Source organism: Ctenopharyngodon idella, chromosome 3 (assembly GCF_019924925.1).
Source record: "Ctenopharyngodon idella isolate HZGC_01 chromosome 3, HZGC01, whole genome shotgun sequence".
In the NCBI taxonomy this organism is placed as follows: domain Eukaryota; kingdom Metazoa; phylum Chordata; class Actinopteri; order Cypriniformes; family Xenocyprididae; genus Ctenopharyngodon; species Ctenopharyngodon idella.
The window spans coordinates 27,778,344-27,793,016 of record NC_067222.1 but is presented as its reverse complement, the minus strand read 5'-3'; the positions used below and the strand labels follow the sequence as shown (position 1 = coordinate 27,793,016).

General features: G+C 36.0%; 1 protein-coding gene across 6 annotated transcripts in view; it reads right to left on the bottom strand.

The window, feature by feature from the left end:
- cacna1ia (calcium voltage-gated channel subunit alpha1 Ia) overlaps positions 1–14,673 on the bottom strand; it is a 203,365-nt gene that overhangs the window by 19,357 nt on the left and 169,335 nt on the right. For all 6 annotated transcript variants that reach the window (XM_051887611.1, XM_051887615.1, XM_051887612.1 and 3 more), the window contains 7 exons: positions 13,202–13,353; positions 12,628–12,737; positions 11,511–11,644; positions 9,356–9,426; positions 5,111–5,189; positions 4,779–4,900; positions 1,615–2,001 (listed from right to left, as the gene is read on the bottom strand). In XM_051887611.1, the coding sequence (XP_051743571.1) occupies positions 1,615–2,001; positions 4,779–4,900; positions 5,111–5,189; positions 9,356–9,426; positions 11,511–11,644; positions 12,628–12,737; positions 13,202–13,353 (1,055 nt within the window). The remainder of the gene's footprint in view (positions 1–1,614; positions 2,002–4,778; positions 4,901–5,110; positions 5,190–9,355; positions 9,427–11,510; positions 11,645–12,627; positions 12,738–13,201; positions 13,354–14,673) is intronic.

The window sequence follows — 14,673 nt, the reverse complement described above, 5'->3', positions numbered from 1 at the left end:
TCCATCATATACTGTACATCTGACTATGATTGAGAGATGAAAATGGTTAAGTGAAAAAAACATTTTGTCTGTAAGAATATAGAATACGTAAGAATATATTTTCAACATGGCAATTGAAATTTTGTCTAAGCAAATTTATCCAGGTCTTTTGAACATACACTACCATTTAAAAGTTTGTAAAGTGTATTCTCTGCTCACCAAGGCTGCATTTATTTGATCAAAAATAAAGTAAATCATTAATATTGTGAAATATTATTACAATTTAAATTAATTGTTTTCTATTTTAATATATTTTAAAATGCAATTTATTCATGTGATGAAAACAATGAGTTGTATTGGCAACACTTCAGAATTTGAAAATGCAACATTCAACAGATATTCATTACTTTCTAAATTAATAAAAAAGAAGAAGCTTGAATCGCTCTTCTCTCAACCACTAAAATATGGAAATAACTTTGATTGCACCTTCTGATCATACTGCAAAAGAGTGATGTTCTTTCTCTTTTTTTTGTCGTGTTCCAGTGCAGATGTCTAAAGATTCCTAAATCAAGATGCATTTATTGGAGATACAAAATTACATATTTTGTCTTGTTTTCTGTGAAATTGATCAAAATTAATTTAGTTTATGATTAAAACTAGAACAAATATCTGCCATTTGGCTCAAAAACTTAATTCAGATGGAAGTTAACTCATTGACAATATTTGTTCTTGTTTTAAGCATAAACTCACTTAATTTTGTTCAATTTTTCAAGACTTAATTTTACATTTGCATCTCAAGTAAATCTGTCTTAATTTAAAGATGTACAAAATATATTTGTATTGGAAAACAGGACAAAAATACTGAGGAAGATATTCATTTTTATAAGATATCAAAATAAGATATCAACATTTAATGCCATGACTTTATGAATTTAAGACTTTCTGCTCTGATTTAAGGCCTTAATTTGTGTAAGGGTGAATTAAGACTTCTAAGGCCCGTAGAAAACCTGTCAAGAAATTTTTCTTATTATTATAAATGCTGAATAAAAGCATTATTTCTTTCAAAAAAGGATACATTATATTGATCAAACATGACAGTAAGACTTTTACATTGTTTTATGTAGAAATTTGAAAAATGAATTTCAATTTTGGGATTTAACTTACAGCATAATTATAACCATTTTGTGATATATGTCATAACTGGGATTTAAAAGAACTCACTCTATACATTCATGCATGAATATATCAAACCAAAGCATATATTCACCAATTCATTCCTCCATAAACAGTCAATCTATCTCTTTGTCAATCCAATCATCAGTCACACCTCTAGTATCCATCATTATGACCATCCATTCAGTCAAATCTTTTCTTAATCAATACATTCCCCCATCTACAATCTATCCATTTATTCATCCATCATTTAATTATTCATCCATTACCACATTGACGATCTATGCATTCTTCCTTTCACCCAAATCATTAATTCATCAATCCCTTGCTCCATGACCCAATCTATATATCTATTTATTCATCCATCTAAGCATATCATAATATTCATGAATGCATTCCTCCATCAATAATCTGTTTATCAGTCCATCCATCCATTCCCTGCTAGCGCTGTGTGTGTCCTACCTGGGCCGGTGAGTACAGTTTCCTGGCGCTGTTGTGCTCGTGGGTCCCTGTGTGTGTGTTTGGGGATGGTGGTAGAACAGTTGCTGTTCCAGAGCTGGAACCAGGCCCCTGATGCCCTCCACTGGTCCTCTCAGCTCCAGTCCCCCCTCCAATGATGCAGCAGAGTGCTCCCTGGGCCAGCTCCATCTCAATTTCTGCATCCATCTCTGCCTCCTCCTGGGCCTCTTTGTTCGAGTCGTCCAGGTGTTTCATGAGCACTGCCACGACGACATTGATCAGAACAAACTGGGCCGTGAGCACAAAACTCACAAAGTACAGAGGAGAGATGAATTGCAGGCTCGAATTGCAGGTGTATTCGCCTGTATTCGGGCATTCTCGAAGAGTGTCCTACAGGAGTGAAGAGAGTGTTACCATAAACTTATACAACTGTTAGTTATGTTCATTTGACTGGACAAATCACACTCACTACACAGATTTCAAATACTTGATCCCACTTCTTTTAGAATTATTTTTGTTGGACTAAAATAGTTGCAGTGTAATGAGATTTATTTTATTTTATGAAGGAAAACAAGACAAAAATACTGATTAAATGAATTTGGCATTGTATCTTTTCTCTCTCTCTCTCTCTCTCTCTCTCTCTTTTTTTAAAAAACATCACAAGCCTAACAAGTGGTGTTTAAACTTAAAAGTTTATACTTTGAAAGGACAGGAAAAACAAAGTTAATTCAAGACAATGTCTGAAAGCAATAGTAATATAAAATACAATACAACACATAAAAGAAATTTGTTTTACCTTATTAAAATTTAAATTTAAAAATGTTTGAACAATTTTGTTTTAAAGAGAAAACTTATCTTTTAAGGATGTTTAGATATTTTTACACCAAAACAAGACAAAAAAATACTGATTAAGTAAATTTTTACGTTCTATCTGAAATGTCGGATCACTTTGTTTAAATAGGGTTGTGCAGTGAACACTTGACAAATTATACTAGATTACATAAATAAAACAATAACCACTAAGTATTTTTTTAATAATTTAAATTTACCATGGCCTCGACTTTTACAGATGGCTGATAACCAGTACTTTGTGTGAGAAATGACTTCCCCTTCCTCCTCTTATCATCTACAGTTTGATTAGCATGAGCAACAGGAACAATAGGAACAAATCCCAAACTGCCAATTTAATTTTGATTTATTCTGATGTAGCATAAACTCTAAATATTTTTTTTCTTCAAAAAGTTGCAGTGACTGAGAGGCAGATGGGTGTAGGGCTCTCGCAGTAATTTTGCGTGGCCACTCATGCGTGCGATTTGGGTTTTGGGAGGCGGTGGCTTCTCTGCAGGTATGTCGAAACTCAGGTTGTAATTTACAGCTCTGATTATGGTGCTTTAGCTGCCAGGAAACCATAAAACTCATTGTGTGTGTGCCTAATGGGGGGAGCCTGTCACCCTCCATCAAATACACACTCTGGTATGTGTGGGGTGTTACGCATCGATGTGTTCTCATTTATTCAGGTGCGGTTTACTACTGCGCTGAATATGCTGAGCTGGTAGTTCCTCCATCATATACCTATCATATAAACGCCAGGTTGGAGGGAGAGCAGATGAAACATTGAAATCTTTACACATGCCGATAAGAACTCATTCCTCAAAGACAAGTGTATTAGAAATGAGAAAGACACAGAGAGCATGAGAGAAAAACAATGATAAAAGAGGCTATAATGAAAACGTACAAACCAAAAGGAGGGATCAAGAAAAGTGCGGAAAAGTGAATAGATTGTAATACTGTAGATTTATAAGCCACAACCTCAAAGGACTTTTTATAACAACCTATCCTGGCCTCTTTACTGCGGTGACATTAGATATTATACACCATATGCGTCTTGCTTGTGAATGTGTCTCTGAAGTGTCTGGTCATATCATCTGCAAGCAATTTGTCAGCTTCTTCTGTCGAGTACTCTGCACTTAAATGGGTACTTTTAAGCACAGCTTTTAAGCACACCTTTTTCCTGAGCTGATTTGGTTCCTATCACTTTATGAAATGACAGTGTTGTACCTAACACAGAATAAGCAAGTTCTCATTTGATTTGCCTTTGTTTTGTGTGTTATAATGAATGCAGATCCAGCATCAGAAGTGCTTGTTCTCTTCAGTTCCAGAAAGTGATGACAGCAATGTTCTCTTGTCTATTCTACATGTCAATTGTTTTTCCATGATGTAATCATAAAACAAAATACAATGAAATGCATTTCTGTTGCTGATACAGTACAAACCTAATGCAATTAGGGTCTATTTATTATGATCTTGAACATCTTATATTCAAATCTAAATCATATTTGGTTTTAAACTGCTGATCACTGCATTAATCCACTAATCTAGAAAATCCCAGGAACAACAATGGCAGATGAAGGGATGAAGATATCAAATTAAATATGTCAGCTCATTTGAATACTTAAATCGGCCAGCAAGAATGTTCACTTTGAGTTAAAGACAACTTTACAACAATTTTATTCTGGGGGGAAAAGGACACTGAATTTACTTTTTTTTTTAATGCATCTTCAAATAAATTCATCATTTAAAATGATTTATGCATTAATTAATATTAATGAGATTTATTATTAATGAGAATATGCAATTTCAGGTAGTCTGTATACCTACACTTCTGTTCAAAAGTTTGGGGACAGTAAGTTTTTTTTTTTTTGAAAGAAATTAATACTTTTTTAAGGCAATGACATTAACTTAATCAAAATTGACAGTAAACACATTTATAAACTAAATTTGTAATACATTTATAATAGTCGTCTAAAATATTTCTATATTCTGAAAAAAAGTATTATTGTTTCCACAATAATATTAAGCAACACAACACTGATAATAATAAGAAACGTTTCTAAATCATCTAATCATCATATTAGAATGATTTCTGAAGGATCATATGACACTGAAGACTGGAGTAATGATGCTGAAAATTCAGCTTTTCATCACAGGAATAAATTACACTTTAAAATATATTAGAAAAGAAATCAGCTATTTTAAATCGTAATAATATTTAGCAACTTTTAAAAACATTTTAAAAATCCAAACTAAATAAATAAAAGTTTGAAAAAGATTTTTTACTAGCTGTCCCCACCTCTTTTTATAACAAAGTGATGCTCATGGTACTGTACCTTCATGATGCCGTTCCAGTTGTCTCCAGTGGACACCTGAAAGAGGGTGAGGAATGCCATGCCAAAATTTTCAAAGGTGGCATGTCGACTCATTCCCTCACATGGGTAGTCCTCGTTGCAAACTGAAGGGAACAGATAGAGACATAGAGAGACTTTGTATTGTTGCATACTATTTTGAATGTTATCAACCAAAAGCTCTGTCGCAATGTTACCCATGCAGTCATGCCAAATTCAGAAGAACCGACATAGAGCCAGTTAGGGGGGAAAGACTGAAAGGGAGAGGAAAGAAAATATGCATCAAAAGGAGTTAAAGAGGAGTAGTATGTGCTTACCCAGCTCTCCAAACAATTCCACCCCGAGTGCTGCATAAATAAAGAAGAGCAGCATGAAGAGGAGTCCAAGGTTCCCCACCTGAAACACACCAATCAAGACTGAAACCAGCACATATGCATTCATCCCTGACACAATATACAGGCAAGCACACCGTATTACATTTACATGGAATTGTTCAGCAGATGATTTTATCCAAAGCAAATAACAATTATCATACAAATGCCAAGAGCAGTACCACAATCTCGATAAAGCGAAAGTACAAACAAAAGTTAGTGCACAAAAGTTTATATTTTTGCACTAAATCTCTGTAATTGTATAGCTAAACAGTGCTGCCCTGTATTCATGACAAAATTATTTTTAATAATTTTTTTTATAGTTTAAAGAAGATAATTTACAATTCCAAGTAAGACGCCTTCTAAAAACCACAGTAATTCTAGAGTGCCTTAAAAAAAGGCATTTTTTCCATGTTTTAATGTTGAAACCTTACTAAATTTTGCTATATTTATGCTTAAAGCTAAAACAAAATATTTGCCAATGGGGTAAGAATAATAAATTTAATTCAAGACATACTTTCCAATTTTTTAATGCAATTTTGTTTCTTAAGTAAATATATGTGATGTTATAAGAATGTTCATATATTTTGGTTTGGACAAAAAAAAAAAAAAAAAAGATTTTGATGATTTTTGCAAAGCCATGATGTTTCAAAGCCAAAAAAAGAAAAACAACAACAACAACAACAACAACAAAAAACAGAGGTTTAGTACAGATAGTACGGGGGATCATTGCCCAAGACTGTCTCTTGCTCACGCACTTTATCTTTTTAATTACTTATTGCTGTGGTATTAATGCTTATATAATTATACTTTTGCTCATAAATATACAAGTATATTGTGAATGTTATAATTATGAACATATGTGCAATATTGATGTTGTTTAAAAGTATCTTTGCACTACCTCATTTTATGTGGCAGTACACTGTGGTTGCACTACTGTTTATATTGTTTAATTTATATTGTCTGTTGTTACTATTTTTAATTTTTATTAGTTATTTATTCCTACTGTTTTAGGCGTCTTCTAGAGTTGCTAATTTAATTTTGTTGTTGTGTACTACTGTATGCATACAATGACAATAAAGATTCTTATTCTTATTATTCAGATGGAAGAAGTGTCTGGAACAGACATAACAATAACATGTACAATGTAATGTACATTTTAATATCTCTGCCCCTGTAATTTGAGTCTCTCTAGTCACAGTCTAAGCGACTGCTGTACCTGTTTCCCTGCAGCAAAATTAAGCAAAACAAATTTTTTATTTATTAAAAAGCTTATAAATGATGGATGGTACTAGTGGTCATGTCGGAGGTACAGCTCTGAGGACAGAATTAACCCTCATAATGGAGGAAATGACCTATGTCTTAATGCGGCCAAAGCACATGGAGCATGCATGCTTGCAAGGCTCACCATGCTAACACTAACACTAAGAGATGAGACAAAACCGAAGGTGATAAAGAATATGGCACATGAGCTAACAGCTAGCCTAAAAAGCTGATAATTATGAAAACAGTGTGAGAGAGCTATAAACATGTAAAATGGTGAATAAAATGTGCTTAGATCACATTATTGTAATTTGTATAGTTACAGAATGTGGTTGGCTGTGTCATTTTATGTGGCGTGTCAGCGGGTATGATAAAACAACAACTGAGCTTTATTACCATTTAATGCTAAGTAATGGCCTATCAAACCTACAAACCAATGCTACAAAATTACAAAGTCATTTTGGCTTTAAGATGTCAAGGGAAACTTTATGACTTAACAGAATCAGGATGTGTGCACAATAGCTGTAAAACTGCTTCATACCTCTGTTTATTCCTAAAGTAAAATGATTCCATCTCTGGCTATGTTTCAATCTAAAATGAGCCTATGATGGCTAAATATGTAGTCTATGTCACTAGGTTTTTCACTAGCCTATGAAGCACAAAATATTGGTTAGGCAGCTTAGAATCAAGCACTGGTTTCACACAGATGGTAAATCCACACCATCTGATATATATTGTGGTACTGCATGATTACTATATTCATGCACCTTAGGTACTCTCCAAGGTGCTTCAAAGAATACACTGGTACTATGTCCAAAAAACATGGTATCATTCAATTATTGTCAGTCTTTTATTCAGCAAGGATGCATTCCATTGATCAAAAGGCACAGTAAAGACATTTATAATGTTACAAAAGTTTTCTATTTCAAATAAATGTTGTTGTTTTGAACTTTCTATTAAAGGCAGGGTAGGTGATTTGCTTCAAAATAATTTTTTGTTACACTGGTTCTCTTCACCTCCCGATAGCAATTACTAAGTTAAGTGGTCTAAATGTATTTATATCGTTTGTGGAAGGCATAGAACCATAAAACGTTCGTCCAATCATACCCCTCGTTCCGAGGGATACGACAGGATGTCCTACCTGCCTGTCAACCTATGTTTTTACATACCCTTGCACACCCTGTTCAGACATGGTACGTCATCAGCGCGTTTCATGCTACTGTATGCAGAGTTAAGACAGACGCCAGTCACGAGCACCGCAACCAAAACAACAGCCATGTTTTGCAGTTCCTCCTGAACCAAAACAATGAGCTTATGCTGCGTTTACACCATAACTAACCGTAATTTGGAAGAGATGGAAACCCATAACGTTATACTCGGAGCGGTTTGTGACTTTGTGCGTTTCATTAGCAACACTATCAATGCCAAAATGAATCTGCAACAGTCAGGTGGTACAGGTCAGTGCTCTTTAAGTTGTTTACATTCATTATTACTGTAATGTTATATGTTTTGAGACATGAGGTAGTTTAATGCCGTCTCTCGTGACACTTTTGTTTGCTCACTGCTGTACGCGTTCATGTGTTTTGTAGGAGGCTTGGCCTTGGAGACGCTCTTAAGGGAGGGTAGGATCTTATGCTTTCAAAGCTAGCTCGCTATTGCTAGCCTGACCTACCTATGATCAACCCTACCACCTTTAATCAAAGAATACTGAAAAAAGGATCAGTTTCCACAAAAAATATTAAGCAGCACAACTGTTTTCTATACTGATAATAATATGTTTCTTGAGGAGCCAATCAGTATATTAGAATGATTTCAGAAGGATCATGTGACGTGGAGTAACGATGCTGAAAATACAGCTTTGCCATCACAGGAATAAAATATATTAAAATAGAAAACAGTTTTTAAATGATAAAACTTACATTATTTTAAATTGTATTAATATTTCACAATATTAATGTTTACTGTATTTTTGATCAAATAAATGCAGCCTTGGTGAGCAAAAGAGAAATTCTTAAATTTTGAACTGGTTTAAGGTATGTCTACTGCAAAACAAAATCTATATGAGGACCATAATAAGGTCTAAACTACTGTAAAGTCAATTTGAAGCCAATGGGGAATGAGCAGTATCTCTAAGAGAGTTGTAAAGGAAATGCACAGGAGTTTCTGGAAGGATGTACTAAATAAGAACTGTGTGGCAGAACTGTGTGCCTGAGTGGCTCTTTAATCAGCTGCAGCGTTAATTACCTCACAGATGCCATGGGGATAAGACATTGGGCCCAGCAGTAATGAACAAGGGATCGATATCCACAGAGGAGAGAAGCTTTACTCCACCTTGGCGATGTCTAGCCAGCAGTTTTCTCCTGAAGCAGTTACCACTCTGTGACCACTTAGATGACAACAACACTCTGTGTTCGGTTATGAAAGAGTTCTGATTGCTTAATGGAGTCTGTGTGAACTGCTTTCTTTTCATTTTACTTCTTTCTTCAAACTTGTGTCTTTTAAATATTTCTCAAACTCTCAAATCTATGCTCTATGGGAGATGGATCTTTCCATCTAGAGTCTCCACTTTTATTTGAGTCATTCCTTTTTCATATCACTTTTTTTTTAATGCAATTTTATGTAGTGCTTTAAAGCTGTGACATAAAAATGAACTTTGTTATTAATGTATCATAGTTAAAAAAGCTATGAATAAGATGAGTGTGTGTGTGCGCGCAAAAGCAGGTACTTTATTCTTGCTTTTGGGGATATTATCCGCCCTGAGCAAGTTTATGGTTCCTATGAGTCACCAATTTTCATGGGCCAATGAGCAGCCTGTTCTTGTCGTCGACACAGCTTGGATGACTTCCTCTTTTCAAGCCAAAATGTGACTAAAAGGTGGTGGGGTAACAATGTGATGCTTCATCAGGGTGTTTGCAATGGTATTATCACCTGTGGCAGGGCTTGGACTACAGTATCCAGCAGTGCTCTCATTCCTGTTGCCATCTTTAACAGTTTTAACACTGTCAGAGAGAGAGAGATAGAGAAAGAGAGTTACAGAGAGTTCAACAAGACAGCTCAGTGTGGGTGCATGTCTACAAGGCGTTGATCATTTCAGAAGAAGAAAAACAAAAAGGCCGATAACCGACAAGGATCCCCCCTCCCACCTTGGTTTAATTCTAGCCTAAACGACTAATGAGGAGAGAAGGAAAAGGTCAGGGCTAAAATTAAACCCTCACACTGCCACCCTCTCCCTGTACATATGTAGAGTGATGGCACACTGACTCAGTGATGGCTGTGGACAACAGCAGGATTAAATACCAGATTAAACTCTAGACAAACAGATCAATCCTCAATAATACAGCATCACTGACCTGTGCAAAATATCATTTTGGTATGATGGAGTCAATATTTCTAAGGCTCGTATTGGGTAATGAGGCAAACGTAAGACTCATCGGCTATTAAGGGCTTATCAACACATGGGCCACTGATCAGGTATTAGAGGGAAATGGGGAGGAGAAAACGACAGATTTGGGGAATTTGGCACTGGAGATATGCAATTAAACAAAATTTCGTAACAATATTCTGTACATGAAGTGAGTTCGTTTGTGTTTCAGGCTGGCTGGCTGATTAAAAGATTAAACGACACACTGAGAAGGGAAATAAAGCAATTTGATCTGATCTGTAGAACAATGCAGACAAAATAAATAGATTTTTGTCATTTATTAAGACAAAAGATTAAAAAAAGATTAACGGACATGCTAAAACACATTGGGCTGTGGTGCTCATGTAGGGCATCAAGTTCAAATCTGGCACGCAACATTTCTCAGTTCCATTCGTCTTCTCACTCCCCATCATTTCCTGTTCCCTCGCTACTTGCCACTCAATAAAAGTGATAAAGGGCTAAAAATAACAGAAATACAGATAAAAGTCAGGAGAATAAAGGCTGTGGTGTGTGACAATAAGCACTTGTGGAGATTACACTGGAATGGATGTGTGGCAGAGGTGATTCTAGGATTTCAGTCTTATCTGAACACAAGCTGATGTGGGTTAGAGGAATATTTCTTGCTTTAAGAGCAAGAGGTTCTGAGTTTACACTTGCTCCATTGATATTCATATATATATATATATATATATATATATATATATATATATATATATATATATATATATATATATATATACACACACACACACACACACACACACTTATATATATATCATATATTTCAACCAATCGGTTGTTGGATTGGTCAACCATCATGACCCATCCTTACTGGTAAGGGAATCCAGAATAGGGAAAAATGCCTCTGTATTCAGCAAGCATGAGGACAGATCACCTAATTGTAGATTTTAAAGGGTTAGTTCACCCAAAAATGAAAATTCTGTCATTAATTACTCACCCTCATGTCATTCCACAAAAAAAAATAAAAAAAATAACGACTTTATTCAACAATATCTAGTGAAGGGCGATTTCAAAACACTGCTTCATGAAGCTTCGAAGCTTTAAGAATTTTTTGTATCAAACTGCCAAAGTCATGCCCCCCAGTGGTGAACCATTGAAATTTCTAAACACTTATGACGTAACGAAGCCTAGTTTACTGAAATCACGTGACTTTGGCAGTTTGATGCATGCTCCGAACCACTGATTCGAAACAAAAGATTAGTAAAGCTTCGAAGCTTCATGAAGCAGTGTTTTGAAATCGCCCATCACTAGATATTGTTGAATAAAGTCATTATTTTGTTTTTTTGGTGCACAAAAAGTATTCTTGTCGCTTCATAACATTAAGGTTGAACCACTGTAGTCACATGAACTGTTTTAAATACGTCTTTAGTAGCTTTCTGGGCATCTGAAAGTGTTAATTATCTTGCTGTCAATAGAGGCCTCACTGAGCCATCGGATTTTATCAAAAAATATCTTAAATTGTGTTCCGAAGATGAACGAAGGTCTTACGGGTGTGGAACGACATGAGGGTGAGTAATTAACGACAGAATTTTCATTTTTTGGTGAACTAACCCTTTAAGGGTTTTTAAGAGTTTAATGTCTATCAGCAGCTATGATGAATAGTATTAGCCAGTGGTCAGTGTCTGTGTTTGCGTGACTAACCACGTGCGATACGTAGCACCCTCATAATTCGTATGATGGTAGGGTTGATGGGCAGAGCTGCACTTATCTCTATCTCCTCCAGTGTGATGCCCATTACTGACAGCAGCACTATTCCCAGATCCAGCTGGTTCCACCTGCACACATACACAGGGGACAGATTTGCTTAGTTATGCAAAAATTCAACTTTCATGCACTCTGAATCCAACCTTTCTCTCTAGTTTCATTTCAGTCTGGTCATTTATTCCTCCAGAGAGGTGGCTTAAAAGAAATTAACATTTGAAGATCGGTCTGGTCAAACAGGTCTTGCATTGTTGCTGGGGACCACTTAATAACACCCAATTAGGGAGAATTAAGGACCCACTCCAGCATAGGTGACCTCATTCGCTAATGCAGGACGAGGGCCGGCTCGTTTTTACAGCACAAATCACAGTTGCCCACATCTGCGGTGCTGGAACCAGCCGCAGCACACCTGTCTGTGCACACACCTCTGCCATCCAGCTCGTAATTGTGACCTAGTTAAGAGGCATGGAGAGCTACGACAATAAATAATGGCTTGTTGAAAGCTTTCTGGTGTCAGACCCAAATATGCGTGAATAAAAAAGACAAAGTGTGTTGCGGTGTGAGCCTGTGTTTTTTACTCTTTTAAATGGGTCAATACCATATATTCTAATAAAGCTACAAAATGCCAGGATGTTTACACCCTGTGCTTTCTCGATGCACCTCGATACATGTCAGTATTAGTTTAAGACAAGCCAGAGGAACCACTCTTGTAGTCCGCCTAATGATAAATAGAAGTTCTATTAGGTAAACAAACACAGGAGAGAGATTTCATTAAACCCTCGAGACAAATAACTATGTTCACTCTCGCTCTCTCTGTAGTCAGGTGCGCTTTGTTCTATTAACACCATGCAGGGCTAATTTCATTTCTATCTGCGTCATAAATGCAACAGCAGAAGCAACATTTTGCCAATAAAACACCCTCCAGTGACTCCAGAGAAGAAACTAAGAGGATTCGGTCAGGTGGAATTGACATCTAGTGAATTCATTAAATCAATTAGCGATCGTAGCAGAGAAAACGTGAGGAGATGAAGGGTGAGGAGGGGAATGAACTGAATACCTGTCTTTGAAGAAACGTCGGAAGCCAAATGCGATGAGCTTCAGGACAGCCTCCAGCACAAAGGTGCTGGTGAAGAAATAATTACAGTACTTGAGTGTGATCTCCAGAGACTGGGGGGAAGGAAACATACAGATGGAGAGGAAGCCAGAGAGACAGAGGAAGAGAACAAGAGAGGTGTGAATGATTAAAAGACTTTCGCCTCAGGTTCATAAAGTCAGATGAAGCAGTCATTTTTACATTAGCTATATAACAATATCATATATTCTACGAATGTTTGTGTAAAGCCCAATAAATTGAGGCAAGTCACATGTGTTTTTTGCAAAGGTATGCGTTTCAGAGCAGAAATGTTCTTAAATTTATGGAGCCCCAGTGTGTCAGTCTCAAATCCCCAAGGGGACTGTGGGAAATTTCTGAATTGTGAATAAAATTGTCTCACTGAAAACAATAACAAGGCAAGGGATATACTGTAAAGCCAAATCCGCAATGATGGCTATAATGATAAAAATACAATATGGTAGAAACAAATCTAAATAATAAAGATTATTTAGAGGATGAGGCCTGCGTTTGATCTTACATGAGGCTGGCTGTAGTGCTCCAGTGACATAGTCACAACGTTCACACAGATGATGAAGGTGATGAAGATGTCCAGGTAGTGACTAGTGCACAGAGTGTGGATCATCAGTCGCACATGACTATAACTGGCATAGTAGGGCAACTTCTGGGCCTCTGAGAGAAATGAGTAGATCAGTTTAAAATGAGTAAGCACACCTTTTGACAACAAATATTTAAAGTTGAAGTGTGTATATTCAACAAATGGAATTCAAACATTGACCAGTCAAACATAATTATAATCCCATCCCCAAACTTATGCCATTAGTTAAGCTGAATGTTGTTATGACGCTCAAACAAAAAGAGAAATTATTTGATAGCACTACAGAGCCACAGTGCTTACACTTTTCTGAAAATCAATCGACTAATGGATTAAGTTTAGTTATCATTAAATTGGGACAGGAGAATATTTTAACATCAAAATGATCAAAAGATGTATGTGTGATGATAAGGCTACTCTCTGGTCCGTAAACTAGATTTGCTTTCTGCAGAGGAAAGATGCATCAAAGAACACACCTGTGCTGTCTCTCCATCTGGCTAAAGCTATTATGAGATGTCTGGAGAATTAAACTGGTTGTTCAGCATTAGTGTGCAAATCAAATCATCTCTTTTTATTTACAGTCACTATGTTTCTTCCTTCCCCTCCCTCCTACTTTCCTTTATGGATTTCATTAAGGATGCAAGATATTGGATTTTTGCCGATATCCGATATGCCGATATTTTTCAACTCATTTTGGCTGATAGCCGATACCGATATATTTTCTTTTTTTCTTTGAAAAAACAAAACAAAAAAACACCAAGTCTCTAATGTGAGTTGATTATAAACAAATAATTTTTTTTGATTTGGATTAGTTTTGACCTTCTGACTTTTAAATAAAATCAGATTTGTGATTTTATGACATCAGTTGTTGCTTTATTTATTCAGAAACACAAGTATCTTAATGTTATTTGTGTATTTTACCTTTTGTTTCATTAGTCTAACAAGTAGGCCTACAGCGCCCCCTAAATAAATAAAACTCCTTACCGGGCGGGCATTAGGACCCGGGGGAGGTTGTTGTTGTTGCGTCATTCTGCATTCTCAAATTCAGCTTGTGATCCAAAACAGTGAATCTAATCACAATTCAGGCAAAAGTTCACTTCAAGAAAGAACTGCAGATGCATAATAAACATGTCTTATTATCGGCAAATCATATCGGCATAATTTTTCATAGCGGGTCAATGCTGATGTTTACGTTTTAAGCCTTTGTCAGCCGATTCTGGAGACGAACCAATAATATCGTGCATCCCTAGATTTCATCCTCCTGTCTGTGGAACCAGTATGGCTGTGGCCTGACATACTTCAGCATGTCTAATATCAGTAATTGCATTATTTTTAACAAAATTATATATAAATATAATAAATATATATATAGTTTTCCCCAAACTGAAGACAATATT